We start from the raw sequence: 27,302 nt of genomic DNA, 5'->3' as shown, positions 1-27,302 counted from the left end.
CATGGAAGACCAGTTCTGGGAGACCAAGTCTGCAGAGACCACTCTTCGACCCTGGTGGAGCAGGTCCAAGAAACCAATTCCACTCAGAGAAATGATCAACCCAGGCAGACCATGTCCAGGAGACCAAGAATGGGCTGAAAACTGGTTCACCCATGCAGACTGGGTCTGGGAGAACAAGACCACATGGACAACTGGTCAACACCCTTGGACCAGGTCTGAGAGACCAAAACCGCAAGGACAACTGGGCAACCCTGGCAGACCAGGTCCTAGAAACCAATTCCGTGGGCAGAATTGGTCAACCTGTGTGGAACGGGTCCTGGAGACCAAGTCTGCATGGGCAACTGGTCAACCCTGGCAGACCAGTTCAGGAAGAAAAATTCCACACTAATAACTGGTCGACCTGTGCAGACTGGGTCAAGGAGACCAAGTCCATGCAGACAGCTGTTCAACCCTGGCAGAGAGGATCTGAGAGACCAAATCCATGTGGAAGACTGGTCGACCTATGTGGTCCGGGTCTGGGAGACCAAGACCAGGCAGACAAATGGTAGACCCCGCAGACAGGGTACTGGAGCCAATGTCACAGCAGACAACTCATCAACCCTTGCAAATCGTGTCTGAGAGACCAGGTCCTGTGGCCAACTGTTTGACCCATGTGGACTGGATCCAGGAGGTCAAAAATGCTCAGACAACTGGACAACCCCATCAACTGGGTCCAGGAGACCAAGCTTGTCTGGACAACTGGTCAACCCATGAGGACTGGGTCCAGGAACCATGACCACATGGATAACTGGTTGAACCTACAAAGTCAGTTTTGGGAGAGCAAGTCCACATGGACAACTGAACGACCCCCATGAACCAAGTCTTAGAAATCAAGTCCAAGCAGAAAACTAGTCAACACCTACAGAGTGGGTCTAGGAGTCCATGTCCACATATGAAAATGCCTTCTATTCATAGGCGGGGGAATGCTGCACATAACAAGCTGGGGGATAATTGCCTGAGGCCAGTCTCACAAAATACAAAACAAGAGGCTGGAAGCTTTATACTTGCAAAGTGTATTCTACTCAGTGAACAAACACCAGCCCAAATGGTGCTTTGCTTCGGAAAGCAACGCTTGGCTTTTTCCTACCTAGACCTCTGTCATGACTAGGGCATAGTTCTGCTCACTTGCCAAATGCTGTCTACAGTAGGTGTTTGCAAGGGACTTCAGCAGCTTGAAACACACTCAGATTGAATTCTCCATTCTGAGAAGCCTGATTTGGTATGAAAATACCTTCTTTTCGCAAGAGGGGTAAAGCAAAAAAAAGCAAGCTAGGGCAATAATTTCCTGATGGTAATCTCACAAATAACACAAAACACGAGGCTGGAATCTTCTCACTTGCAAAGTATATTTTAATCACTGAATGAACACCAGCTCCAATGGTGGTTTGCTCCAGAAAGAAACCCTTGCCTTTTTCCAACCTAGACCTCTGTTACAACTAGGTATATTGATGTGCTCCACTGCCAAATTCTGTGTGCAGTAGGTGTGTGCAAGGGGTTCAGTAGATTTAAATACCCCCAGACATGTTCTATTTTCTGGAGAAGCATGAATTGGTATGAAAGTGCCTTCTTTTCACAAGCAGGCAAAAATCTGCACATAGCCACCTATGGCAATAATCGCCTGAGGGCAATCTCACAAATGACAAAATGCAAGAGGCTGGAAGCTTCCTATTTGCAAAGTATATTCTACTCAGTGAACAAACACTAGCCCAATGGCAGTTTGCTCCAGAAAGCACCCTTGCCATTTACCCACCAAATTGTCTGTCATAACTAGGGAGATTGATCCATTTCCCTGCAAAATGCTCTTTCTGCATTAGGTCTTTGCCAGGGTTTTGAGCAGCTTGAAACACACTAGAATGTGTTCTCCTTTCTGGAGAATACTGATTTGGTATGAAAATACCTTCTTTTCCTATTTGGGGAAATGATGAACCTAGCCAGCTAAGATGATAATCGACTGATAGCAACCTGACAAATGACACAAAAAAAGAGGCTAAAAGATTCCTTCTTGCAAAGTATATTCTACTCAAGGAACAAACAGCAGCCCCAATGGTGGTTTTCCCCTTAAAGGAACCCTTGCATTTTTTCCACTGAGGATTCTGTTATAATAATCTTGATAGATGCCCTGTCTGCACTAGGTGTTTGCAAGGGGCTTCGGTAGCTTGAAACATATTCAGAGTGTGTTATCCTTTCCAGAGAAGCCTGATTTGGTATGAAAATGCCTTCTTTTCACAAGCAGGGTAAAGCTGCACATAGCAAGCTAGGGGATAATCGACTGATAGCAATCTCACAATTGTACAATGCAAGAGGCTGGAAGGTTCCTACTTGCAAACACCAGCCCCAAAGATGGTTATCTCTGGAAAGCAACCCTTGCCTTATTCCCACCTAGGCCTCTGTTATAACTAGGGCATTTGATCTGCTCCCCTGCCAAATGTTCTGTTTGTACTAGGTGTATGCAAGGGGTTTCAGGATCTTGAACCATACTCAGAGCTTTTTCTTTTTTGGGAGAACTATGATTTGCTATGAAAATACCTTCCTTTCACTAGTGGGGAAAAGCTGCACATTGTGAGCTAGGACAATAATCACCTGACTGCAATCTGAGAAAACTCACAAAACAAGAGGCTTGAACCTTTCTACTTACAAAGTATATACTATTCAGTGAAAGAATACCAGCACAAATGGTTCTTTGCTCTGGAAAGCAACCCTTGCTTTTTTCCCACCTAGGCCTCTGTTATAACTAAGGCGATGGACATGCTCCACAGACAAAAACTCTGTTTGCCCTAGGTATTTGCAAGGAGCTTCTGCAGCTTGAAAAACATTCAGATAGTTTTCTCCTTTCTGGACAGACCTTAAAAGATGAGGCACCTTCTTTTCAGAAGAGGGGATAAGCAGGAGGTAGCAAAATAGGGCAATAATTGCCTGATGGCAATCTCACAAATGACACAAAACAGGAGGCTGGAAGCTTCCTACTTCCCAAGTATTTTGTACTCACTGAATGAACACCAGCCCCAGTGGTGCTTTGCTCCAGAAAGAAACACTTGCCTATTTGTCCAGGCCTGTGTGGTAATTAGGGCAAGTGAGCTGCTCCACTGCCAAAGGCTCTGTTTGCACTGGTTGTTTACAGGAGGTTTCAGTAGCTTGAAGCCTGCTCAAAAATGGTTCTCCTTCATGGAGAAGCCCAATTTGCTATAAAAATGCCTTCTTTTCACAAGTGCAGAAAAGCAGCACTTATCAAGCGTGGGCGATAATCCCCTGATGGCAATCTCACAAACTCCAAAAAAGAAGAGTCTGGAAGCTTCCTACATGCAAAGTATAGTGTAGTCAGTGAACAAACACCAGCCCCAATTAGGGTTTTCTCCGGAAAGGAACCCTTGCCTTTTTGCCACCTAGGCTTGTGTTATACATAGGGTGAATTAGCTGCTCCACTGCCAAATGCTCTGTGTGCACCCTTCTTTATGGGAGGTTTCAGTAGCTTGAAACCCACTCAAAACATATTCTCCTTTGTAGGGAAGCCTGATTTGCTATGAAAATGCCTTTTTTTTTTTTTTTTTTTTCACAAGCAGGGAAAAGCAGCACCTAGGGAGCTAGGCTTTTAATAACCACCTGATGGTAATCTCACAGACTCCACAAAACATAGGCTGGTAGCTTCCTACTTGCAAAGTATATTATGCTTAGTGAATGAACATCAGCCCCAACAGTGCTTAGCTCCAGAAAGCAACCCTTGCCTTCTTCACAACTAGGTCTTTTGTATACCTAAGGCAAATGAGCCACTACACTGCCAAATTCCCTGTGTGCACTGTTCGTTACAGGAAATTTCTGTATATTGAAATCCACTTGACTGTGTTCTCTTTTGTGCAGAAACATGAATTGCTACGAAAATGCCTTCATTTCACAAGTGGGGAAAAGCAGCACATAGCGAGCTTGGGTGATAACTGCCTGAGGGCAATCTCCCAAACTGCAAAAACAAGAGGCTGGAAGCTTCCCAGTAGTATATTGTATTCAGTGAACAAACACCAGTCACAATGGGGGTTTGCTCTGGAAACAACACTTTTCTTTTTCCCACCTGAGCCTACCTTATAACTATGGCAAAGGAGCTGCTCCACTGCCAAAGGCTCTTTATGTACTGGTTATTTACAGGAGGTTTCAGTAGCTTGAAACCCATCTTATATGTGTTCTCCTTTGTGGAGAAGCCTGATATGTTATGAAAATACCTTCTTTTCACAAGTGGGAAAAAGCCACATATAGCAGGCTAGGGTGATAACTGCCTGAATTCAATCACAGAAACTCCACAAAACAAGAGGCTGGAAGCTTCCTACTCACAAAGCGTGTTATACTCAGTGAAGGAACACCAGCTCCAATGGTGGATTGCTCCAGAAAGCAACCCTTGCCTTTTTGCCACCAAATGAGTGGAGTGGCAAATGAGCCACTCCACTGCCAAATCCTCTGTGTGCACTGGTTGTTTACAGGATGTTTCAGTAGCTTGAAACACACTCAAAAAGTTTTCTCATTCTTGGAGAAGCCTGAATTGCTCTGAAAATGCTCTCTTTCCACAAGCAGTGAAAAGCAGCACATATTGAGTTAGGGTGAATATCTCCTGTGGCAATCTCAGAAACTCTGCAAAACAAGAGGTTGGAAGCTTCCTAATTCCAAAGTATTTGGTACTCAGTGACCAAACACCAGAACCAATGGTGGTTAGCTGCCGAAAGCAACCCTTCCCTATTTCCCGTATAGGCCTTTGCTATATTTAGTGCGAATGAGCCACTCCATTGCCAAATGCTCTGTGTGTACCGGTTGTTTACAGGAGGTTTCAGTAGCTTGAAACTCACTTGAAATGTGTTCTCTTTGTGGAGAAGCCTGATTGGTTATGAAAATGCCTTTTTTTCACAAGCAGTGAAAAACAGAACATATCGAGCAGATATCAATCACACAAACTCCACAAAAGAAGTGTCTGGAAGCTTCCTACTTGCAGTGTATACTGTACTCAGTGAACAAACACCAGCCCCTAGGTTTGTTTGCTCCAGAAAGCAACACTTGAGTTTTTCCACAAATGCCTGTGTTACACATAGAGTGAATGATCCATTCCGCTGCCAAATGTTCTGTGTGTATTAGTTGTTCACAGGTTTCAGTAGCTTGCAACTCACTCAAAAAGTGTTCTTTCTCCTTTGTGGAGAAACCTGATTTGCTACGAAAATGTCTTTTCACAAGCGGGAAAAGCAGCACTCATCAAGCTTGGGCAATAATTCCCTGATGTCAATCTCACAAACTTCAAAAAACAAGAGGCTGGAAGATGCCTACTACACAAAGTATGTTGTATTCAGTGAACAAACACCAGCCCCAATGGTGATTTGCTCCGGAAAGCAACCTTTGCCTTCTTTCCAACCTAGGGCTATGATATACCTAGGGCAAAGGTCCCACTGCCCTGCCAAATGCTCTGGGTGCACTGATTGATTACAGGAGGATTCCCTAGCTTGAATCCCACTCAAAAGCTGTTCTCCTTTTTAGAGACACTCGATTTGCTGTGAAAAAGCCTTCTTTTCAGAAGTGGAGAAAAACAGCACGTAGGGAGGTAGGGTGATAACAACCTCATAACAATCTCACAAAGGCCAGAAAACAAGGTGCTGGAAGCTTCCTACTTGCCAAGTATATTGTACTTGGTGAACAAACATCAGCCCCAATGGTGGTTTGCTTTGGATAGCAACCCTTGCCTTTTTCCCGCCTTGGCCTGTGTTATACCAAGGTCAAATGAGACCCAGCACAGGCAAACTCTCTGTGTGCACTGCTTGTTTGTAAGCGTCTTCAGAGGCTTAAAACCAACTCAAATGTATTCTCCTTTGTGGAGAAGTCTGATTTGGCATGAAAACGCCTTCTTTTCAGAAGGGCGGAGAATCAGAACATAGCAAGCTTGGGCAATAATCACCTGATGGCAATCTCACCAACTCCACACTACAAGATGCTGGAAGCTTCCTACTTGAAAAGTATATTGTACTCAGTGAACGAACACCAGCCCCAATGGTGGTTTGCTTCGGAATGCAACCCTTGCCTTTTTCCCACCTAGGCCTCTGTTATACCATTGTGTTGTATGCAATCCCTATCAAGTTACAGGACATTTTTCACAGAACTACAACAGAGTCCAAAAATTTATATGGAAGCATCAAAAACCCAGAATTGCCAAAGCAATCCTGAGGAACAAGAACCAAGCTGGATGTATAACTCTTCTAGACTTCAGACAATAATACAAAGCTACCGAAATGAATAATGTGTGAAACGGGTACCAAAACTGACCTACATATCAATGGAACAAAACAGAGATCCCAGAAAGAAACCCAGACAACTACAGTCAATTAATCTTCAACAAAGGAGGCAAGAATATATAATGTGCAAAACACAGTCTCTTCAGCAAGTGCTGCTTGGCAAACTAGACAGCTGCATGTAAATCAATGAAACTAGAACACACCCTCACACCATGAACAAAAATAAACTCAAAAATAGCTCAAAGACTTCAACATAAGTCAAGACACAATAAAACTCCTAGAAGAGAACCTAGGCAAGACATTCTCTGACATCAACCATATAAATATCTTCTCCCAAATCAATAGAAATAAAAACAAAAATAGGAATTCCCATCATGGCTCACTGGAAACAAATGTGAGTAGTACCCACGAGGATGCAGGTTCAATCCCTGGCCTCACTCAGTTAAGGATCTGGTGTTCAGTAAGCTATGGTGTAGGTTGAAGATGCGGCACGGATCACACTTTGCTGCAGCTGTGGTGTAGGCTGGCAACTACAGATCCAATTCAACTCCTAGCTGGGAAACTCCATATGCTGCAGGTGCAACCCTAAAAAGACCAAAAAACATAAATAAAAAAAATTTTAAAAAGAAATAAAAACAAAAATATACCAATGGGACCTAATCAAACTTACAAGCTTTTTGCACAGCAAAGGAAATCATTTTTAAAAAATGAACAGAATGATAGAAAATAATTTCAAATGATACAACTGACAAGGGATTAATCTCTAAAATATACAAACAACTTATACAACTCAAGAGCAGAAAAAGAAGCAATCCAATTGAAAAATGGGCAGAAAAAAATCATGGACTTGGAGAATAGACTTGTGGCTGCCCGGGGGGAGAGGGAGGGAGTAGGAGGGATCGGGAGCTTGGGGTTATCAGATGCAAACTATTGCTCTTGGAATGGATATACAATGAGATCCTGCTGTGTAGCACTGAGAACTATGTCTAGATATTTACATCGCAACAGAAAAATGGGAGGAAAGAGAATGCATACATGTATGTATAACTTGGTCCCCATGCTGTACAACAGAAAAAAAAAAAAAAAAAAAAAAGAACGAGGAAACCAAAAAACAACAACAACAAAAAAATGGGCAGAAGACCTGAATAGACATTTCACCAAAGATGATATACAGAGACTCTCATACTAAGTGAAGTAAGCCAGAAAGAGAAAGACAAATACGATATGGTATCAGTTATATCTGGAATCTAATATACAGCACAAATGAACCTTTCTTCAGAAAATAAAAAAAGTCATGGTTTGGAGAACAGACTCATGATTGCCAAGGATGAGGGGGAGGGAGTGGGATGGACGGGGAGTTTGGGGTTAATAGATGCAAACCTGCCTTTGGAGTGGATAAGCAATGAGATTCTGCTGTATAGCACAGGGAACTATATCTAGTCACTTGAGATGGAACTTGATGGAGGATAATGTGAGAAAAAGAATGTGTATGTATATGTATATGTATGACTGGGTCGCTTTGCTGTGCAGCAGAAGTTGACAGAACAATGTAAATGAAGTAGAACAGAAAAAATAAAAACCTAAAAAAGAAAGTGAGGTCGCAGACGCGGCTCTGGCGTAGGCCGGTGGCTACAGCTCCAATTCGACCCCTAGCCTGGGAACCTCCATATGCTGCAGGAGCGGCCCAAAGAAATAGCAAAAAGACTAAAAAAAAAAAAAAAAAAGAAAGAAAGAAAGTGAAGGGATGGAAAATATATTTCATGCAAATGGAAATGACAAGAAAGTATCTCAATAATAATGTCAGATGAAATACACTTTAAAACAAAGGCCATTAAGAAAGATAGAGAAGGAGACTATTTCATGATTAAAGGTTCAATTCAAGGTGAGGACAGTACACTCATCAACATATATGCTCCTGGAGTTCCCATTGTGGCTCAGTGGAAAACAATCTGACTAGTATCCATGAGGATGCAGGTTCAACCCCTGGCCTTGCTCAGTGGGTTGAGGATCTGACATTGCCCTGAGCTGTGGTATAGGTTGCAGACACAGCTTGTATCTGGTGTTTCTGTGGCTGTGGCATAGGCCAGTGGCCACAGCTCTGATTTGACCCCTAGCCTGGGAATCTCCACATGCCGTGGGTTTGGCCCTAAAAAGACCAAAAAAAAAAAAAAAAAAAAAATCCTCCTAATGTAGGAGCACCCAATAACACACAACAAATACTAAAAGACATAAAAGGAGAAACTATGGGAATACAATAAGAGTAGAAGACTTTGGAGTTCCCATCGTGGCTCAGTGGTAAAGAACCCAACTAGTATCCATGAGGGTGTAGGTTCAATTCCTGGCCTTGCTCAGTGGGTTAAGGATCCTGCACTGCTGTGGCTTTGGCATAGGCCATCAGCTGCAGCTCTGGTTCAACCCCTAGCCTGGGAATTTCCATATTCTGCAGGTGCAGCACTAAAAAAAGCAAAAAAAAAAAAAAAAAAAGAAAGAAAAAAAGAGTAGGAGACTTACACACCATTCACAGCAATGGACAGATGTTCTAGACAATAAATCAATAAAGCATCAGAGATTCTAAATGACACAATAGAACAGTTAGAATTAATTGATATTTCCAGGACGTTATATCCAAAAGAACCAGGGAGTTCCCATTGTGGCTCAGTGGTTAATGAACCTGGTTAGCATCCATAAGCTCACAGGTCCGATCCCTGGCTTCACTCAGGGTATTAAGGATCTGGCATTGCCGTGAGCTGTGGTGTAGGTCACAGAGGCAGCTCAGGTCCTGAGTTGTTATGGCTCTGGCATAGGCCAGCAGCTACAGCTCCAACTGGACCCCTAGCCTGGGAACCTACATATGCCACAGGTGCAGCCCTAAAAAGACAAAAACAAAAATAAATAAATAAATAAATAGATAGCAACAACAAAAAAAAGAATATACATTCTTTTCAAGTGCACAAAGAACATTCTCTATGACTGACCACACACTGGGTCACATAACTAATCTCAATAAATTTAAGAGTTTAGACATTATTTCAAGCATCTTCTTTGACCAAAATGGTATGAAACTAGAAATCAACTATAGGAAAAGAAATGAGAAAAAAAAAATACTGATTATATGGAGACTAAACAACATGCTACTAAAAATCCAACAGCTTAGAGTTTCTGCTGTGGCCTGGCACAGTGGGTTAAGGATCTGGCATTGCTGCAGTTGCAGCATAGGTCATGGCTTAGATCTGAGCCCTGGCCTGGGAACTCCATATGCCTAGGGGAGGCCAAAAGAGAAAGAAAGAAAGAAAACTAATGGGTCAAAAAGGATGTGAAAAAAAATTTTTTAAATAGTCCAAGGCAAACAACAATGAAAATGCAACCATTTAAAATCTATGGGATGCCACAAAAGCAATTCTTAGAGGGAGATTCAAAGGCCTTCCTAAAAAAAAAAAAAAAAAAGAAAAAGAAATGAAAGAAAAACCTCAAATGACCCAATCTACCACCTAAAAGAATTCAAAAAAGAAGAACAAACAAAAGCTAAAGTAGGCAGATGAAAGGAAAACATAAAGCTCAGAGAAGAAATCAATAAAATAGATTTTTAAAAAATAGGGGAGTTCCCACTATGGTTCAGAAGGTTAAGAAACTGACTAGTATACATAATGATGTAGGTTCATTCCCTGGCCTTGCTCAATACATTAAGGAACCGGCATTGCCACAAGCTGCAGTGTAGGTCTCAGATGTGGCTAGGATAATTATATGCCAACAAATTTGACAACCTAGAAGAAATGGAAAACTTTTTAGAAACAAACAGCTCACCAAAATTGGAGCTTCAGCTCCGATTAGATCCCTAGCCTGGGAACCTCCATATGCCACGGGTGCAGCCCTAGAAAAGACAAAAAAAAAATTCTTAGATCAAGAAGAGCTATATCATTTGAACATATCATCACTAGAAATAAAATTGAATATGCAATAATTTTTAAAAAATCCCTACACACAAAAGTCCAAGACCAGATGGCTTCATAGGTGAATTCTATCAAACATACAAAGAAGAACTTATACCCATTCTTCTTAGACTCTTCCAAAAGACTGAAAAAGAAGGAACACTCTCAAAGACATTTTATGAAGCCACCATCACCCTAATACCAAAACCAGATAAAGATACCACTAAATAAAAAAATCATAGGAGTTCCCATTATGGCACAGTGGAAATGAATCTGACTAGGAACCATGAGGTTGCAGGTTCGATCCCTGGCCTTGCTCAGTGGGTTAAGCATTGCTGTGAGCTGTGGTGTAGGTCGCAGACTCAGCTCAGATCTGGCGTTGCTGTGGCTCTGGCATAGGCTGGTGGCTTCAGCTCCAATTAGACCCCTAGCCTGGGAACCTCCATATGCCACAGGTGCAGCCCTAGAAAAGACAAAAAAAAAAAAAAAATTCTCATCAAAATATTAGCAAACAGAATCCAACAACACATCAAAAAGATCATACACCATGACCAAGTAGGCTTCATTCCAAGATCACAAGGATGGTTCAACATACGCAAATCAAGGTAATACACCACAGTAACAAAAGAAAAGTAAAAAAATACATGATCGGAGTTCCCGTCGTAGCGCAGTGGTTAACGAATCCGACTAGGAACCATGAGGTTGCGGGTTCGGTCCCTGCCCTTGCTCAGTGGGTTAACGATCCGGCGTTGCCGTGAGCTGTGGTGTAGGTTGCAGACGCGGCTCGGATCCCGCGTTGCTGTGGCTCTGGAGTAGGCCGGTGGCTACAGCTCCGATTCAACCCCTAGCCTGGGAACCTCCATATGCCGCGGGAGCGGCCCAAGAAATAGCAACAATAACAACAACAACAACAAAAGACAAAAGACAAAAAAAAAAAAAAAAAAATACATGATCATCTCGATACATTCAGAAAAAGCATTTGACAAAATTCAACATCCATTGATGATAAAATAAAAACTCTTACCAAAGTGGGTATAGAAGGAACATACCTCAACATAATAAAAGTCATTCATGATAAACTAACAGCAAATATAACGCTCAATGGAGAGACGCTGAAAGCCTTCACACTAAAATCTGAAATAAGACAAGGATGCCAACTCTCACCACTTTTATTCAACACAGTATTGGAAGTCCTAGCCACAGCAATCCAACAGAAAAAGAAATAAAACGTATCCAGATTGGATGAGAAGATGTAAAATTGTCACTCTACGCAGATGACATGGTACTGTATGTGAAAAACCCTAAGAACTCCACACAAAAACTACTTGAACTGATCAACAAATTCAGCAAAGTAGCAGCATGCAAGATTAACATTCAGAAATTGGTTGCATTTCCATATACTAACAAGGAAATATTAGAAAATGAATATTTAAAAATAAATATCTAGGAATAAACCTGACCAAAGAGCTGAAAGACTTGCATCCTGAGAACTACATAACATTATTCAAGGAAATTAAAGAGGACTCAAAGAAATGGAAAGATATTCCATGCTCCTGGGTTGGAAGAATTAATATTGTTAAAATGGCCATACTACCCAAGCAATCTATACACTTACTGCAATCCCTATTAAATTACACATGATATTTTTCACAGAACTAGAACAATAAATCCAAAAATCTACATGTAGCCATAAAAGACCCAGAATTGCCAAAGCAATCCTGAGGGGAAAAAAAACAAAGCAGGACATATAACTCCCAGACTTTAGATGCTCTTACAAAGCTACAGTAATCAAAACAGTGTGATATTGGTACAAAAAACAGACATACAGATCAATGAAACAGAAATAGCCCCAAAATAAACCCAGACAACTATAGTCAATTAATCTTTGACAAAGGAGGCAAGTATATAAAATGGGGAGTTCCCACTGTGACACAATGGGATTGGCAGCAACTCTGCAGTGCCAGGACCCAGGACCCAGGATCCATCCCCATCCCAGCACAGTGGGTTAAAGGATCTGTTGTTGCTGCAGTGTAGGTTGTAACTGAGGCTTAGATCTGATCCCTGGTCCAGGAACTTCCATATGCCACAGAGTGTCCAAAAATGTGTTCAAAAATACTATATATACATAGTTCAAAAACACTATATATATATATATATATATATATATATATATATATAGTAAAAATACAACCTACAGAACGGGAGAAAATCGCTGTAAACAATGCAACTGGGAGATTCCCGTCATGGCACAGTGGAAATGAATCCAACTAGGAACCATGAAGTTGCAGGTTCGATCCCTGGTCTTGCTCAGTGGGTTAAGGATCCAGAGTTGCTGCAAGCTGTGGTGTGGTGGCAGATGTGGCTCGGATCTAGCGTTGTTGTGGCTGTGGCATACAGCTCCAATTGGACCCCTAGCCTGGGAACTTCCATATGCCACGGGTGTGGCTCTAAACAGACAAAAAGGAAAAAACAAAACAAAACAAAACAAAGCAACTGACAAGGTCTTAATCTCAAAAATATACCAAAAACTCATACAACTCAACAACAAAAATGCAAACAACCTAAGTGAAAAATAGGCAGAAGACCTAAAAAGTTTTGTTTTGTTTTTTGCTTTTTAGGGCCACACCTGTGGCATAAGGAGGTTCCCAGGCTAGGGGTCTAATCAGAGCTACAACTGCTGGCCTATGCCAGAGCCATAGCAACACCAGATCTGAGCCACGTCTGTGACCTACACCACAGCTCACAGTGACAGCAGATCCTTAACCCACTGAGTGAGGCGAGGGATCAAACCTGAAACCTCATCATTCTTAGTTGGATTTGCTGTACCACAACAGGAACTCCTAAAAAGACATCTCTCCAAAGAAGACACATGAATAGCCAGTAGGCACATGAAAAGATACTCAATATCATTAATTATCAGAGAAATTCAAATCAAAACTACAGTGAGGTAACACCCCACACCAGTCAGAATGGCCATCATTAGTAAGTCTACAGGAGTTCCAATAGAGGCTCAGCAGGTTAAGAACCCAACTAGTATACATGAGGATATGGTTTTGATCTCTGGCCTCACTTCATGAGTTAAGGATCTGCCATTGCTATGACATGGGCGTAGGTTGCAGACATGGCTCAGATCCCCCACTGCTGTGGCAGAGGCCAGCAGCTGTAGCTCCAATTCAACCCCCTGGCCTGGGAACTTCCATATGCCGCAGGTGCAGCCCTAAAAGGGAAAAAAAATCTACCAATAACAAATGTTGAAGAGGGTTTGGAGAAAAGAGAACCCTCCTACACTTTTGGCAGGAATGTAAATTGGTACAACCACTATGGAAAATCCTATGGACGTTCCTCAAAAAATTAAATATAGAACTACCATATGATGTAGCAATCCTCCTGGGCATATTATCTGGACAAAATTCAAAAAGATACACGCACCCCTACGTTTGCTGCAGCACTATTCACAATAGCCAAGACTTGGAAACAACCTAAATGTCTGTCAACAGATGACTGGATTAAGAAGATAGCATATATATATACAATGGAATACTACTCAGCCATAAAAAAGAACAAAATAAGGCTTTTTGCAACAAATGGATACAACTAGAGATAATCATACTAAGTGAAGGAAGTCAGAAAGAGAAGGACAAATACCATATGATATCACTTATGTGTGGAATCTAAACTACAGCATAAATGAACCTTTCTACAAAACAGACTCACAGATATAGAGAACAGATTTGTGGTGCCAAGGAGGAGAGGGGAGAGAGTGGGATGGACTGGGAGTCTGGGGTTAGCAGATGAAAACTATTACATTTAGAATGGATAAACAACAAGGTTCTAATGTATATCCAATCTCCTGGGATAGACCATGATAGAAAATATTTTTAAAAAAACAAAAAAAAGAATGCAAAAAAAGAGAGACACTATTGACAGAGTCAAAAGGAAAACCAAGAGAATGGTAGAAAATATTTCCAAATCACTTATCTGATAAGGGATTAATATCCAGAATATATAGAGAACCCCTAAAACAACAAAAACAACAACAAAAACCTGATTCAAAAATGGGCATTAGGAGTTCCTGTCGTGGTTCAGCAGAAAGGAATCTGACTAGCATCCATGAGGACATATGTTCGATCCCTTGCCTTGCTCAGAGGGTTGAGGATCTAGTGCTGCCATGAGCCATGGTGTAGGTCACAGATGCGGTTCGGATCCTGTGTTGCTGTGGCTGTGATGTAGGCCAGGGACTACAGCTTCAATTGACCCCTAGCCTGGGAACTTTCATATGCCGCAGGTGCAGCTCTAAAAAGACCAAAAAAGGGGGGGAGCATCATATAGAAATAAAAAGAAAGCAAAAACAAACAAAAGAAAAAATATGGGCATCACGTTCACCTCACAAAAATGAGCAAAGACCTTAAATAGACATTTATGCAAAAAAGGTGAAATGAATGGCCAATAAGCAGATGAAAAGATGCTTAGTATCAGTAATCATTAGAGAAATGCAAATCAAAATTACAATGGTATAAGTTCACACGCATTAGGATGGCTACTGTAAAAATAACCAGAAAACAAAGTGTTGAATGAAGATGCAGAGAATCTGGAACACTTGTGCACCATCAGTGGCACTGTTCAATGGCAAAGTCACTTTTGAAAACAGTATGTAAGTGCCTCAAAAAAATTAAGAATAGAATTACCGTATGACCCGGCAACTCCACTTTTGGGTATACATCCAAAAGAATTAAAAGGAGAGTCTCAAAGAGATATTTGTAAACCCGTGTTCACAGCAGCATTAGCCACAAGAGCTAAAACATAAAAACAACCCAGGTGCCTACCAGCCAATGGACGGATAAACAAAATGTGGGATATACACACACGATGGAATATTGGGCCTAAAAAGGAAGGAAATTCTGCAATACGCTCCACCATGGATGAACTTTGAGGACGTCACGCTAAGTGAAATAAACCAGTCACAAAAAAACAAAACACTGCATGAGTCCACTTATATGAGGTACTTAGGGTAGTCAAAATCACACAGACAGACAGAAGGGATAATGGTGGTTGCCAGGGGGTGGGGAGAAAGGAGAACCGCAAGTTACTGTTTGGTAGGCATAAATTTTCAGATTTACAAGATGAAAAGAGGCGGGAGTGGATGGTGGTGATGGCTACACAACAATATGAATATATTTCATGCCATTGAACTGTACAGAGAAAAATGGTTTAGTAAATACGTGTGTGTGTGTGTGTATATATATATAAAATTTCTCTCTCTTTTTTTTTTCTTTTTAGGGCCACACCTGCAGCATATGGAAGGGGTCAAATCAGCTGCAGCTGCCAGCCTATACCACAGCCACAGCAACGTGGGATCCAAGCCACGTCTCAAGCTACACCACAGCTCACAGCAACGCCGGATCCTTAACCCACTGAGAGAGGCCAGGGATCGAACCTGAGACCTCATGGATGCTAGTCAGACTCGTCAACCGCTGAGCCACGACGGGACCTCCAATATTATGTATATTTTAACTCAATAAAAAAAGAAAAAAATTACTATCAACGAGAGAATATATACCTTGAGATACAGGCAGACAATGGAACGCCATATAACCGTAATAATAAATGAACTGCAGGATGCCGTAGATGAATCATACAGTGTTGATGAGAAAACAAGACATGGAAGAACATACACGGAATGAGAGCCTTTATCTCAAGTTCAAAAGCAGACAAATTAGATTGCATAAAGATGCATACCAGGAATGGTACCATTCAAAATGAAACCAGGTGAGTGAGTAACAAAATAAGATGACTTCTAGCAGTTCCCTATCCGAAACATGTTTCTACAATATTTTCTTAGCTTCTTTACTGAAAAATCCCATCATCCTGCTTTACTTTATCCCATCTTCCAGCTTGAAAAACAGTCACAGTGCTGATAAATGACTTAAAGCTTAAGAACAAAGACCTAAAGGCATAAGCTATTCATAGGGTCAGCTGAATGAGGACGTAATGTGTTGGTCTAGGCATGCTGGACCTGTGCAGATTGGCACACCGTTTGCACAAGCATGACATGTCCTCTAAGGAATAAGAGAAAGAGGAACCTCATGGCCAAGTGGTTCACAAGCGGTCTCGTTAGCAGAATATGCATTAGCAGAGAACCAAGGTGCAAACCTAAGCACAGTGAGGCTTCTCTGGAATGCTATGCATAGATAGCTAACTCAAATGCTGATGATTGTTATGTGCCTAAAGGTCAGATTAAAAGCTTAACCTTTTACCAGCTAAGTGACTTTTAAAATAATAAAAGAACTTACACAATAATAAACAAACCCTATATCAAAAAATAATAATAAACAAACCCTATATCCTCCACCCATAGCCCCCTCCACACTTGAGGAGCACAATAAAAGAGCACAATAAAAGCAGTGTGGTTTCTTGAGGCAGTGCTGCTCTTGGCCCCTGAGACCTTGAGTCTGCCGGTTCCCACCTTTGCTTAAGAAAATGTCTCTGTGTCTTGTTTTATGTTAACTTTTTTCCTTAGGTTTCACAGCACCCATTCTTCAGCCCCATTCTGCTGAGCTGGTCTCAGTTCCCCATCTTGGCACTACCTAGAAATCCCCCCAGGGTGGGGTCAGGTGGGGCAGCTTTCACATCTGCCTGTGTCTAATTCTGATTTCACCCGTGTCTGCAATGCTGGCCTTAGGCATCCATTGCCAAATCTCCAGGGGCTTCTAATTTGAGGACCAAGTCGAGGACACTGCTCTAAGTTGGAGCAAGAGGGCTGTGATGGGGAGGGAGGGGCAAAGACAAGGCCTCTGGAGAGCAGGCCCTGGTTTTCCTTGACCTGGGCAGGAGTTTCACAGGTGTTAGCTTTCTTCTTCTTTACTGTCCATTGATTTCATGCCCTTATTTACATATGTCGGCTCTTCTCTTTCTCCACAGCGAACACGTAGGTGTTCCAGGGCCCACAGCTCACAGTCCTGACTTGGAGTTGCTTATCTACAAAGTACTCCACACGGCAGGGCCGATCCAAGCTGGTCGTGTCCTTGTGGCCAAGCTGTCCATATTTACCTAAAGGGAAATGAACCCCTTTGCTATCCTCTCCACAGGGCCATGGCCTTCGGCCCCAGGAAGGAAAACCAGACTATCCACTGAAGTGTGGGGCTTAAGCCACCACGCTGCTAGTGTCTGCCCTGTGAATTCAGGAGACCAGAAACACAGAGCCCCAGGACCAGGCAATCTCCCAGGTCCCCAAGAGGCAATGCTCCTCCGGGCTCCCCAGCCCAAAGCTCAGATGCTCCGAGCAGAGCTTTTCATGTGATCTTTTGCTCTACCCAGTGCCAGACCAAAAGAGGTCTCCTCAATGCTGGAGAAACATTCCCTTAAGAAATAATACTTTTTCAGAAAGGTAAGTGGAAAGTAATGATATCTCCTATTTCTCTCTTGTCTGGTCTGTACCCTTCTGAGTGTGCCTAGATCCCTTCCAGAGAAGGGAACAGGCAGCTTTTCAGTCCCTGTCTTCCCAGTGGTTTGTCAGGCCGAGGGCATATGCTTCCACTGGTCTGCATGGCTCTTGTCACCTGCCCTCTGCTCCCGGGTCTTTTCTCCCCTTGGTTGAAGCATCACAAAAGCAAGTCCTTTACTTACCCCAGCCCCAGGTGTAGAGCTCGCCCGTTCCTGTAACCAAAAGGACAGTAAGAGGCCATTGCCCCTGCTCTTCAATAACGCATTTGTCCTGCCCAGCCTGCCACAACCCACAGCCAGCACTTTACAGTTGTCATGAGATTCGCTTTGCATAGCACAACACGTCCTCTCTCTCTTTTTTGGTTTTTCTTTTTTTTTTTTTGGTTTTTTAAGGGCTCCACCTGAGGCACATGGAGGTTCCCAGGCGAGGGGTCAAATCAGAGCTACAGCTGCCGGCCTACACCACAGACACAGCAACGCAGGATCCAAGCTGCATCCGCGACCTACACCACAGCTCAAGGCAGTACCTCATTCTTATTCCACTGAGTGAGGCCAGAGATGGAACCTGAGTCCTCATGGATACTAATAGGGATTGTTACCTTGGCACTACGACGGGAACTCCTCCTCTCTCTTTTTGACAGCTATCTAGTTGCATTTGATGTGGCAGAGGATCCAGACTGAAAAGCTTCTCCTTGCTCTACACCTCATGGTTCCTAGTTGGCTGATTGGCCTGCAACTCACAGCTACGACGTTCAGGAGCCTTAGAAGCAGGGCAGGGCGGGGCAGGCCCTACTGTCAGAAGAAAGATAGGCAAACACGAGCCTCCCTCCAGAAAGAAGAACCTTCGAGGACTGATGGGCTGGGGAGCCACTGTTAGAGCCACATGGGGGTGTAGTCAGTGAGGTAGCTACTCAGTACATGCCAAAGACACCTAAAATGGTAGTTTTTAGGACGTTCCCATGTGGTGCTGTGGGTTAAGCATCTGCATTGTCGTAGGTGAGGCACAGGTCACAATTGTGGTGAAGGTGTGATCCCTGGCCAGGAACTTCCACATGCTATGAATGTGGCAGAAAAAAAAATGGTCATTTTTTAGGCAATCGCCACCCTTTTCTGCAGCTACTAGTCAGAGAGTTGGGGTGAAGGGACCTCTGGACCATCCTGAACCAGCCTACCCAGCCCCACTCACTTGTCACCACCGCTGTGTGCCGGGATCCACAGCTGGCCTTGACCGCATCTGAGCCGAGGGGGAGATCCAGCAGGGCCGGGAAGGGCTGGACAGCTATGAAGGGGGTGGGGCCTCCATCCTCACCCTCTGTGGCTCTCTTTGCTTCAGAACCATCTTCGTTCAGTCCTGGGGCTTCAGAGAAGCAGTAAGAGTGATGAGGATAACGATGGTGAACACTCACTGAGCACCAATCTAAACCTCATTCATACACCAACTCTGTACAACAGCTGAAGCACATACTCTGGCTTGAAGGCCATCGCTCCCGACCCCACATTTCCCAGGAAGCGCTGGAGTTGACAGGTTTGTGGAGCATGTAGCACTGGCACTGGCATTAGCCTTGCCATGATCCCTCTCATAAGGGGCTCAGAGACCTTCAGTGTGTCCTGGGGTCCTGAGGATGTGACACACCCCTTCCAAGCACTGTGTAGTTCTCAGGCCAGAAAATAGCCAGGAGTCAGGAATGACAGGTACATGTGTGACCCTCGGAGTTCCCACTGTGGCGCAGCAGAAATGCATCCAACTAATATTCATGAGGATGTGGATTTGATTCCTGGCCTCGCTCAGTGGGTCAGGGATCTGGCACTGCCGTGAGCTGTGATATAGGTTGAAGATGCAGCTTGGATCCTGGGTTGCTGTGGCGTAGGCTGGCAGCTGCAGCTCTGATTCAACCCCTAGCCTGGGAACATCCATATGCTGCAGATGTGGCCCAAAAAAGCCAAAAAAAAAAAAAAAAAAAAAAAAAAAGAACTGACACTCTGTGGTTGCCAAGGGGGAGGGGAGGGAGTGGGATGGACTGGGAATTTGGGGTTAACAGATGCAAAATATTGCCTCTGGAATGGATAAGCAATGAGATCCTGCTGTGTAGCACTGGGAACTATATCTAGTCACTTATGATGGAGCATGATAATGGGAGAAAAAAGAATATATATATTTATGTGTGACTGGGTCATCTTGCTGTGCAGTAGAAAACTGACAGAACACTGTAAACCAGCTGTACTGAGAAAAAATAAAAATCATTTAAAATAAACTTTAAAAACTAAAAAAAAAGAACTGACCCTCACCAACAGACTTGTGGTAGCCAGGGGGCAGGGGGCTGGGGGAGTAAGGATGCACTGGGAGTTTGGGATTCGCAGATATAAACTGTTATGTATAGAATGAGGACACAGGGTTCTACTGTATAGCATAGGGAACTATATTTAATATCCTGTGATAAACCATAATGGAAAAGAATATGAAAAAGAATGTATATATACACACACATATATATATCACTGAATAACTTTGCTGTATAGCAGAAATTAACACAACATTGCCAATCAACTATACTTCAATAAAATAAATTGAAAAAAAAAAAAAAGGCAATGGGACCCTCACCGTCTCCTGTGATTGTCTTTCCATCCTCTGCCAGGCTCCTGGCGGGCAGGGCCAGCTGCCCTGATTCATTCCAGCCCCAGATATAAATATCCCCAGTCTCTGAAAGAGAGATAAAGGGGCCCCATTAAACAGACTGAGAACACCCCCTCCACCTCCTAAGCCCCCTGCTTTCAACCAGACTCCCCTGTAGCCCACTGGCTCCCTGGAGACAACTCCTGCCTGCCCTCCCAAGTCAGTGCTCCAGCAACGTGCCTCCCTCAGGCCCCAGCAGCTCCCTGGTCTCAACAGGGCTCTTTCCTCCTAAGTGCCTTCAGGTCACTTCCTTCCTTCCTTTTTTGGCTTTTTAGGGCCGTACCTGTGGCATATGGAGGTTCCCAGGAGAGGGGTCAAATCTGAGCTGCAGCTGCCAGCCTAAGCCACAGGCACAGCAACTCGGGATCCGAGTCACATCTGCAACCTACACCACAGCTCTCGGCAACGCCAGATCCTTAACCCACTGAACAAAGCCAGGGATCAAACCTGCATCCTCAGGGATACTAGTTGGGTTTGCTACCGTTGAGCCACGATGGGAACTCCAGCTCACCCTTTTCTTAAAGGACCTCTCTTGCACGATCTTCTGCTCCACTTTGACTTTTACCTTTGCTGTTAAATTGCACTCCTCCCACCCCGCACCTCTACCCTGGCCCCCATGCGTGCAATTTGGAAACGTGTTCCTTGAGGTTCCCCAAGGGTCTTTCACATCCACTGAACCCCACCCACCACTGGTCCTATTGAAGACCTTTTAAGAAAAATGTTTCACTGAGGTAGCACTGGTTTCTAACATTACATGTTTCACAGGTACACCATTATATATTGACTTTTGGAAGCACTCCAGCATGCCTATCACCCAGAGGTTAGCTTCATCTGTCATCACACAGTTGACCCCCTTTACCCATTACACCCTCCCCTCCCCCTCCCCCCAGAAGGCCTCTGGAAACTCTCCCACAACACTATAGTTTTTTAATTGAAGCAACAGCCTTAATACGAAACATTCGTTAACAGGAGTTCCCATCGTGGCTCAGCAGAAACCAATCTAACTAGTATCCATGAGGACACAGGTTCGATCCCTGGCCTCGCTCAGTGGGTTAAGGATCTGGCATTGCCATGAGCCGTGGTGTAGGTCACAGACGTGGCTCAGATCCTGCATTGCTGTGGCTGTGGCGTAGGCTAGTGGCTATGGCTCCAATTTGAGCCCTAGCCTGGGAACCCCCATACGCCACGGGTGTGTCCCTAAAGAGACCCCCCCAAAAAATTTATCTAACAGTAGTAGCTAATTTGTATCAAGTGTTTAATCTGTGCCAGTGTTTGAAGCACAATATCGATATTTTATTCAAGGGAAAACTTGAGGTACAGAGAGGTTAAGCGCTCTGCCCAAGACCCCAAGGAGCAGAGGGATGATTTAATCTAGGAAGTCTGAATGAAGCATCTGTGCTCCAATCACTACACCAAGGCCTCCAAATCCTGTTGGACCTCAAGCGTGAGACTTCCCATTGTGTTCACTTTCCAGCACTCTTTTCTTCCCTCCAGCCGCGTAGCTCTCAAGCTTAGCTGCCAACCCAGGCCCATTACATGAGAATGTGGAGGGGAGAGGGCAGGAATTGGGAGTTTTTAAAGACCTCTGATGATACTGAAACCATGGCCCATAGAGTTAGCTGATAATAGAAATTCTTGAACTTGTCTTACAGGACAGCAGATAAGGGAACAACCTGTTCATACCCTTTTGCTTGTAAACTGTCTTCACTGATTAAAGTTCACTTTAGGGCTTTTTTTTCTTTTTTTTTCTTTTTGTCTTTTCTAGGGCTGCAGCCGTGGCATATGGAGATTCCCAGGCTAGGGGTCAAATCAGAGCTGTAGCCACTGGCCTACGCCAGAGCCACAGCAACGAGGGTCTGCAACCTACACCACAGCTCACAGCAACGCCGGATCCTGAACTCACTGAGCGAGGCCAGGGATCGAACCCACAACCTCATCGTTCCTAGTCGGATTCGTTAACCACTATGCCATGACAGGATCTCCTAGTTTTTTTCTTTCTTGCTTCCTCTCTTCCCCCTGCCTTGCACCATGCTCCACCCTCCGCCCCGCCTCACTCACGGCATATGGAGGTTCCCAGGCTAGGGGCTGAATCAGAGCTGCAGCTGCCAAACTATACCACGGCCACAGCCACGCAGGACCCAAGCCACATCTGTGATCTACACCACAGCTCATGGCAACGCTGGATCCTTACCCACTGAGCAAGGCAAGGGATCAAACCTGTTTCCTCATGGATCCTAGTTGGATTCATTTCTGCTGCGTCACAACGGGAACTCCCTCTTTCTTCCTCTTTATTATTACTATTTTTGGTCTTTTTCAAAAGGGCCACACCTGTAGCACATGGAGGTTCCCATGCTAGGGGTCTAATTGGAGCTGTAGCCACTGGCCTACACCACCACCACAGCAACATCAGATCCAAGTTGCATCTGCGACCCACACCACAGCTCATGGCAGATCCTTAACCCGCTGAGCGAGGCCAGGGATCGAACCTACAACCTCATGGTTCCTAGTCGGATTCGTTTCTGCTGCGCCAGACGGGAACTCCCTCTTTCTTCCTCTTTAACTGCATACCTTCCCAACTTCACCCAACTCAGGTGTTTTATAGGAACATGGAGTCAGCTCCACCCAGTGAAAACTGGCTGGGGGCTGGTTGGGACCACCCTAAAACTGGGCCTGTGCAGACGTCCAGTGAATGGACTTTTGACATCAGAGGGCTGGAAAACTCCACCCTCAGCTCGTGCTAGGTACCTCCAATTTGAATATGCAAAAACATGTGACCCCAACAGTCCTGCTCTGATTAACTTCACCTTTTTTCTCCTACCTCCAATCACCTCTCCCCATGCCTAAGACCACCCTGCTTATCCCATCCCTTCAGGGAGGTGGACCCGAGGTTTATTCTCCCATCTCCTCGACAGGCTGCCTTGTGAATAAACTCTTCTCAGCTGTAAACCTCAGCATCTCGGCCTTTGGCTTGCTGGCATCAGGCAAATGGACCTGGTCGGTAACAATGTAAGAGGCGTCCAGAGCCCCAGGTGCAGATTCTTGCAAAGACCATCTGCTCCCAGTCCCACCCAACAGCATCCAGCTGCACCTGGATGGCCTGCCCAAGTGGTGGACTCAACACAATCCAAAGTGAAACTCCTCATTCTGGTCCTAGGTCACCAGCAATGGCACCACCAGAAGTCACACCACCATCATTCTCCCTGTGGGCATGTAAGTGTCCACTGTGTACTACGTATCACAGCCACCTGGGCAACTGTCACCTTTCTTCTTCATTCTCCTTGGCTCGGCTGCCCCTCACACCTTCATTCTCCCTTGGGGAGTGTTTTAGAAAGACAGCCCTGGCCAGAGGCTGTATCCTGATGGAGAGGAAGGGTAGTGAGACTAGTAACAAAGACAGGAAACAATTGCCATGGCCTGGGTGTGAGTGGGTGATGGTGGCGGCAGAGGGGCTGGCTCTGAGAGACATTGGGGAGTCATGAACCACTGGGCTGACTGATCTGGGATGAGCTTGCAAGGAGGCCTGGCTAGACCACCCATCAAACTGGGAGAGAAGGAGGGAGGAGGAAGATTTGGAGCTTACCAGACACTGAGCTAGTTTCAGAAAAGCAGTGGGTCACTCACCACTCACACACACAGAATGCCAGCCACCTGCGGCCACCTCAGCCATGGGTAGGCCCTGCAGCGCTTCCAGCACCCTTGGCTCCCGCTCTGCCTCCAGAGTCCCGTGGCCCAGCTGTCCGTGCCTGAGCGAGGAAGACCATGGTCGTACCAGGGGTTCCTCTCCGCTTCCTTCCGCACTCTCTGCTGCCCTGAACGCTCACCTCCCACCCGCCCACCTGGCCCAGCCCCCACTCACCTGCCCCCGCCCCAGGAAAACACCTGGCCCGCGGCGTCCAGCAGCAAGGCGTGCTCAGCGCCCAGCTCCAGCCGGCGCGCCCGCAGCGTAGGGGCCAGAGGCCGGTAGAAGGGCGGCTGCGGGCTCACGTAGGCGCTGGCGCAGGGCAGCAGCGGCAACGGCCCAGCCTGGGTCTCATCGCCGCCGGGTCCGTCCTTCCGCTCCACCTCCAGCACCACGGTCTGCGCCCAGAGGGGCTCCCCGCGCAGAGACGAACCAGGCGCCCAGGCCTGCAGCTCCGCCCCGGAATCGGATCCTGTCCCCGCGCGCAGCACCACAAGGAGCGCCTCCGATGCCCACGCGTCCCTGCAGCCTCCTGCCGAGCCGCTCACGGAGCCTGACAGCTCTAGCCGGCCTCCACCTGCGGGGCGGAGAAAGGGCTGTGGAGGGGGCGGGCTACGCACCCTGGGCTGGAGGACGGGAACTGGGGAGGGGGCAGGGGACGGAACGGGGCGCTCACGGGTCACGGTGGCGGTGTAGCTCCAGCTTGCGCTCACGCGGCAGACGTCAAGGCTCGCGCCCGGCACCTCCAGCGGCTCCGGGCTGTATACCTGGCGCCCGCGCCCGGAGCCCAGCGCCTGTCCGAAGCCGCAGAAACCGAAGCCGAACCAGGCCCCGGGACGCTCCCCGGCCATGCCCTGGCAGCGCCCTCTTCTGGCTGCGACCTGGCTGGGGTGGCCAGTGGGATGGAAGGTTAGGGAAGATTCTTCCAGAGGAGCCCTTCAGGGACACTGCAGCTGCCTTACCTGCAAAATGGAAAGAATGCCATCGTCCTGACTACGGAGTCAGATAGTATATGCGTTCCACCAACGTTCGCTGAGGGGGTCCCTTGGGTAAAGTCCTACCATATTTAGGAAGATTCTTAGCTGTTTGGGGCACTTTCCCTGTGCTCCCTTTTTACACAAGCAAGTTCACTGTCTCACAACGTGGGCATGAGGTATTTAAGTGGCCTCTCCCTTAGACACTGGCCGAGGATCTGAGTCCTTCCCACTCCAAATTCCCAGGGACATGAACATCGTCCCAGGTAATCTTTGGAACTAGAATTGCCCTCATTTGACAGCGGAGACTCCCAGAGAAAGTAACCTCTCCACAACCACTTAGCTTGGGATGGAGAGGGCAGAGGGCTGAACCTAAGGCTCATCATTTCCACATACAGTGCTCTTCCCTCCACTGGAAGGCAAAGCATTTGAGAGACAGTACCATGCAATAGTTCGGACCTTTCCCTCTGCGGCTAGCAGTGACTATGTCCTTAGCCAATCTCCTTAAGCTCTCTCAACCCAATTCGGTTTCTTCAGTTTTACAAAGCTGGGGAATAGAGGAGGGTGATATTTGTACCTACTTTGTAGAATTGTTTGGAACAGATGCAAATAAAGGGTTCAAGTGCTGGCACATACCATGGGAAACTCACAGTATCAGCTTATTAAATCTAGTACTTCGAACTAATAAAAATGAGGTTTTAGGGACCTATATAAACACAAAACTGGACTTTGCCTAGTCATTTATTCGTTTCACACACACTTATTGATCCTTTATTCTAAGCCAGTGAGAAGGATGGCTGTCTGCTCCTAAGGCGCTCGCGCATGAACGGGGAGACACACAGTCGAGTGGCACAATAAGGCCACTTTCTCCATACAACATGTTTGGCTTCGTCAGATGCTCACTGGCATTTTCAAGCCTTTGAAGTCAAATCCTGCGTCTCTCCTTAACTTGGGCCTGGGCTGCTAACCCCTTCCGGCATCCATCTCAGTCCAAGTAAGCCTCTGACCTTGATCTTGACCCTGTGCCCTCCAACTCTGAGGCAGTTCCTTCTGAAGGGGAGGATCGAGTAAGAAAAGACGGGGACGAAATACAGCCGCCCAAGAAGAGGATCGCCAGCTCAGGACTCGGCAGCAGCAGCAGGAAGCAAAGATTTGAAGCGCCGCGCCCAGGGCGCGGCGCCCATTGGCTGCCCCAGCCTCCGCTGGGCCAATCGCTAGCGAGATCGGTAACGTCACTGCACGGGGCGGTGCTCACCTGGATGTTTGCAGTCCCTCCTTCCGCTTGTCCAGTCCTGGGTGGAACCGGTCCTGAGGTCTACCCTTGACAGCTGCGGCCTCGGGCGTGGAGTGGGTCCGCCGGTGGGCGTGAGCCCGAGACAGAGGTTGGACCAGATAGTCCCTACCCACCCACCCCGCAACGCGCGGGGCTGTGATGCCTGTATTAGAAGCACTTGAGGAGCACTCAGAGACAGTTAAAAGGTTGGCAACAAGCGACCCCAGTGACTAGTGCAGCCTGTCCTTCCTCTCAATCTGGGACAGAGGCAGCTCGCTATTGGTCACGTGGATGCCCAACAAGGCGGCCGTATTATGCGGGCGCCGGTACGTTTCACCTTCCATTGGCTCAGGATATGTCATTTATCTTTGTTGAGCCAATGAACTTTCAAGCTGGGCTTACCGCGCAGAGCGGAAGCAGACTCTGGGGAGACCCTCCCACCCTAGCAGGCAGGAAAGACGTTTGTGGCCCAGGATTTTCTCCCACCTGGTTTGGCTACTGGAGCTTCCTTCAGGATTTTCCCAGCCTCAAGTCCCAAGCACTGCCTGAGTGGAGGACCCTGAGAACTGAATACAAAAGCAGAAGTACCGAAGGGTTTAGGAGTTCCTCTCCTGGCTGAGCAGTAAAAAACCCAACTAGTAACCATAAGGTTGCAAATTCCATCCCTGGCCTTGCTCAGTTGCTTAAAGGATCCCACTTTGCCATGAGCTGTGGTGTAGGTTGCAGATGCAGCTTGGATCCTGTATTGCTGTGGCTGCGGCGTAGGCCAGTGGCTGCAGCTCCACTTTGACTCCTAGCCTGGGAACTTCCATATGCTGTACATGGAGCCAGCCCTTAATACCAAAAAAAAAAAGAAAGAAAAAAGAAGTACTGAAGGGCCTAAACGCATTTATTTCCACAGGACTATAGAGTTTATTGTTCCGCTTCCTAGGTTTACCCTTTGACCCTCTAACAGGATTAAGAAGCAACTTACCAGAGTGGGCTCTTTGGGTGAGGAATCTATTGGGTTCCTTTTTTTTTTTTTTTTTTTTTTTTTTTTTGTCTTTTTAGGGCTG

The 27,302-nt window shown here is 45.8% G+C and overlaps 1 protein-coding gene across 15 annotated transcripts in view; it reads right to left on the bottom strand.

Annotated features, from left to right (window-relative positions):
* Positions 1–26,517, bottom strand: part of RCCD1 (RCC1 domain containing 1) — a 35,919-nt gene extending 9,402 nt beyond the window's left edge. Inside the window, exons 1-9 of one of the 15 annotated variants that reach the window (XR_014810418.1) lie at positions 26,230–26,517; positions 24,677–24,962; positions 24,178–24,577; positions 23,943–24,064; positions 20,250–20,348; positions 18,837–19,007; positions 18,250–18,705; positions 17,834–17,863; positions 15,880–17,257 (exon numbers count right to left, since the gene is read on the bottom strand). Coding sequence is in view for 6 of the 15 variants with exons in the window: in XM_001927535.6 (XP_001927570.2) it covers positions 17,097–17,257; positions 17,834–17,863; positions 18,837–19,007; positions 20,250–20,348; positions 23,943–24,064; positions 24,178–24,577; positions 24,677–24,851 (1,158 nt within the window). In the remaining 9 variants the exon portion in view is untranslated. Of the gene's footprint in view, positions 1–15,879; positions 17,258–17,833; positions 17,864–18,249; positions 18,706–18,836; positions 19,008–20,249; positions 20,349–23,942; positions 24,065–24,177; positions 24,578–24,676; positions 24,963–25,981; positions 26,144–26,229 lie in introns of those variants that run through there. The other 14 variants (XR_014810414.1, XR_014810417.1, XR_014810416.1 and 11 more) reach the window with 14 other exon arrangements.
* Between the last annotated feature and the right edge of the window lie 785 nt (positions 26,518–27,302).

This window comes from Sus scrofa, chromosome 7 (genome assembly GCF_054392235.1).
Source record: "Sus scrofa isolate SSC_HxYL_T2T_F1_AM1 chromosome 7, Sscrofa_HxYL_maternal_Yorkshire_Landrace_v2.0, whole genome shotgun sequence".
Classification (NCBI taxonomy): Eukaryota; Metazoa; Chordata; class Mammalia; order Artiodactyla; family Suidae; genus Sus; species Sus scrofa.
This window is presented reverse-complemented; position numbering and strand designations above follow the sequence as displayed.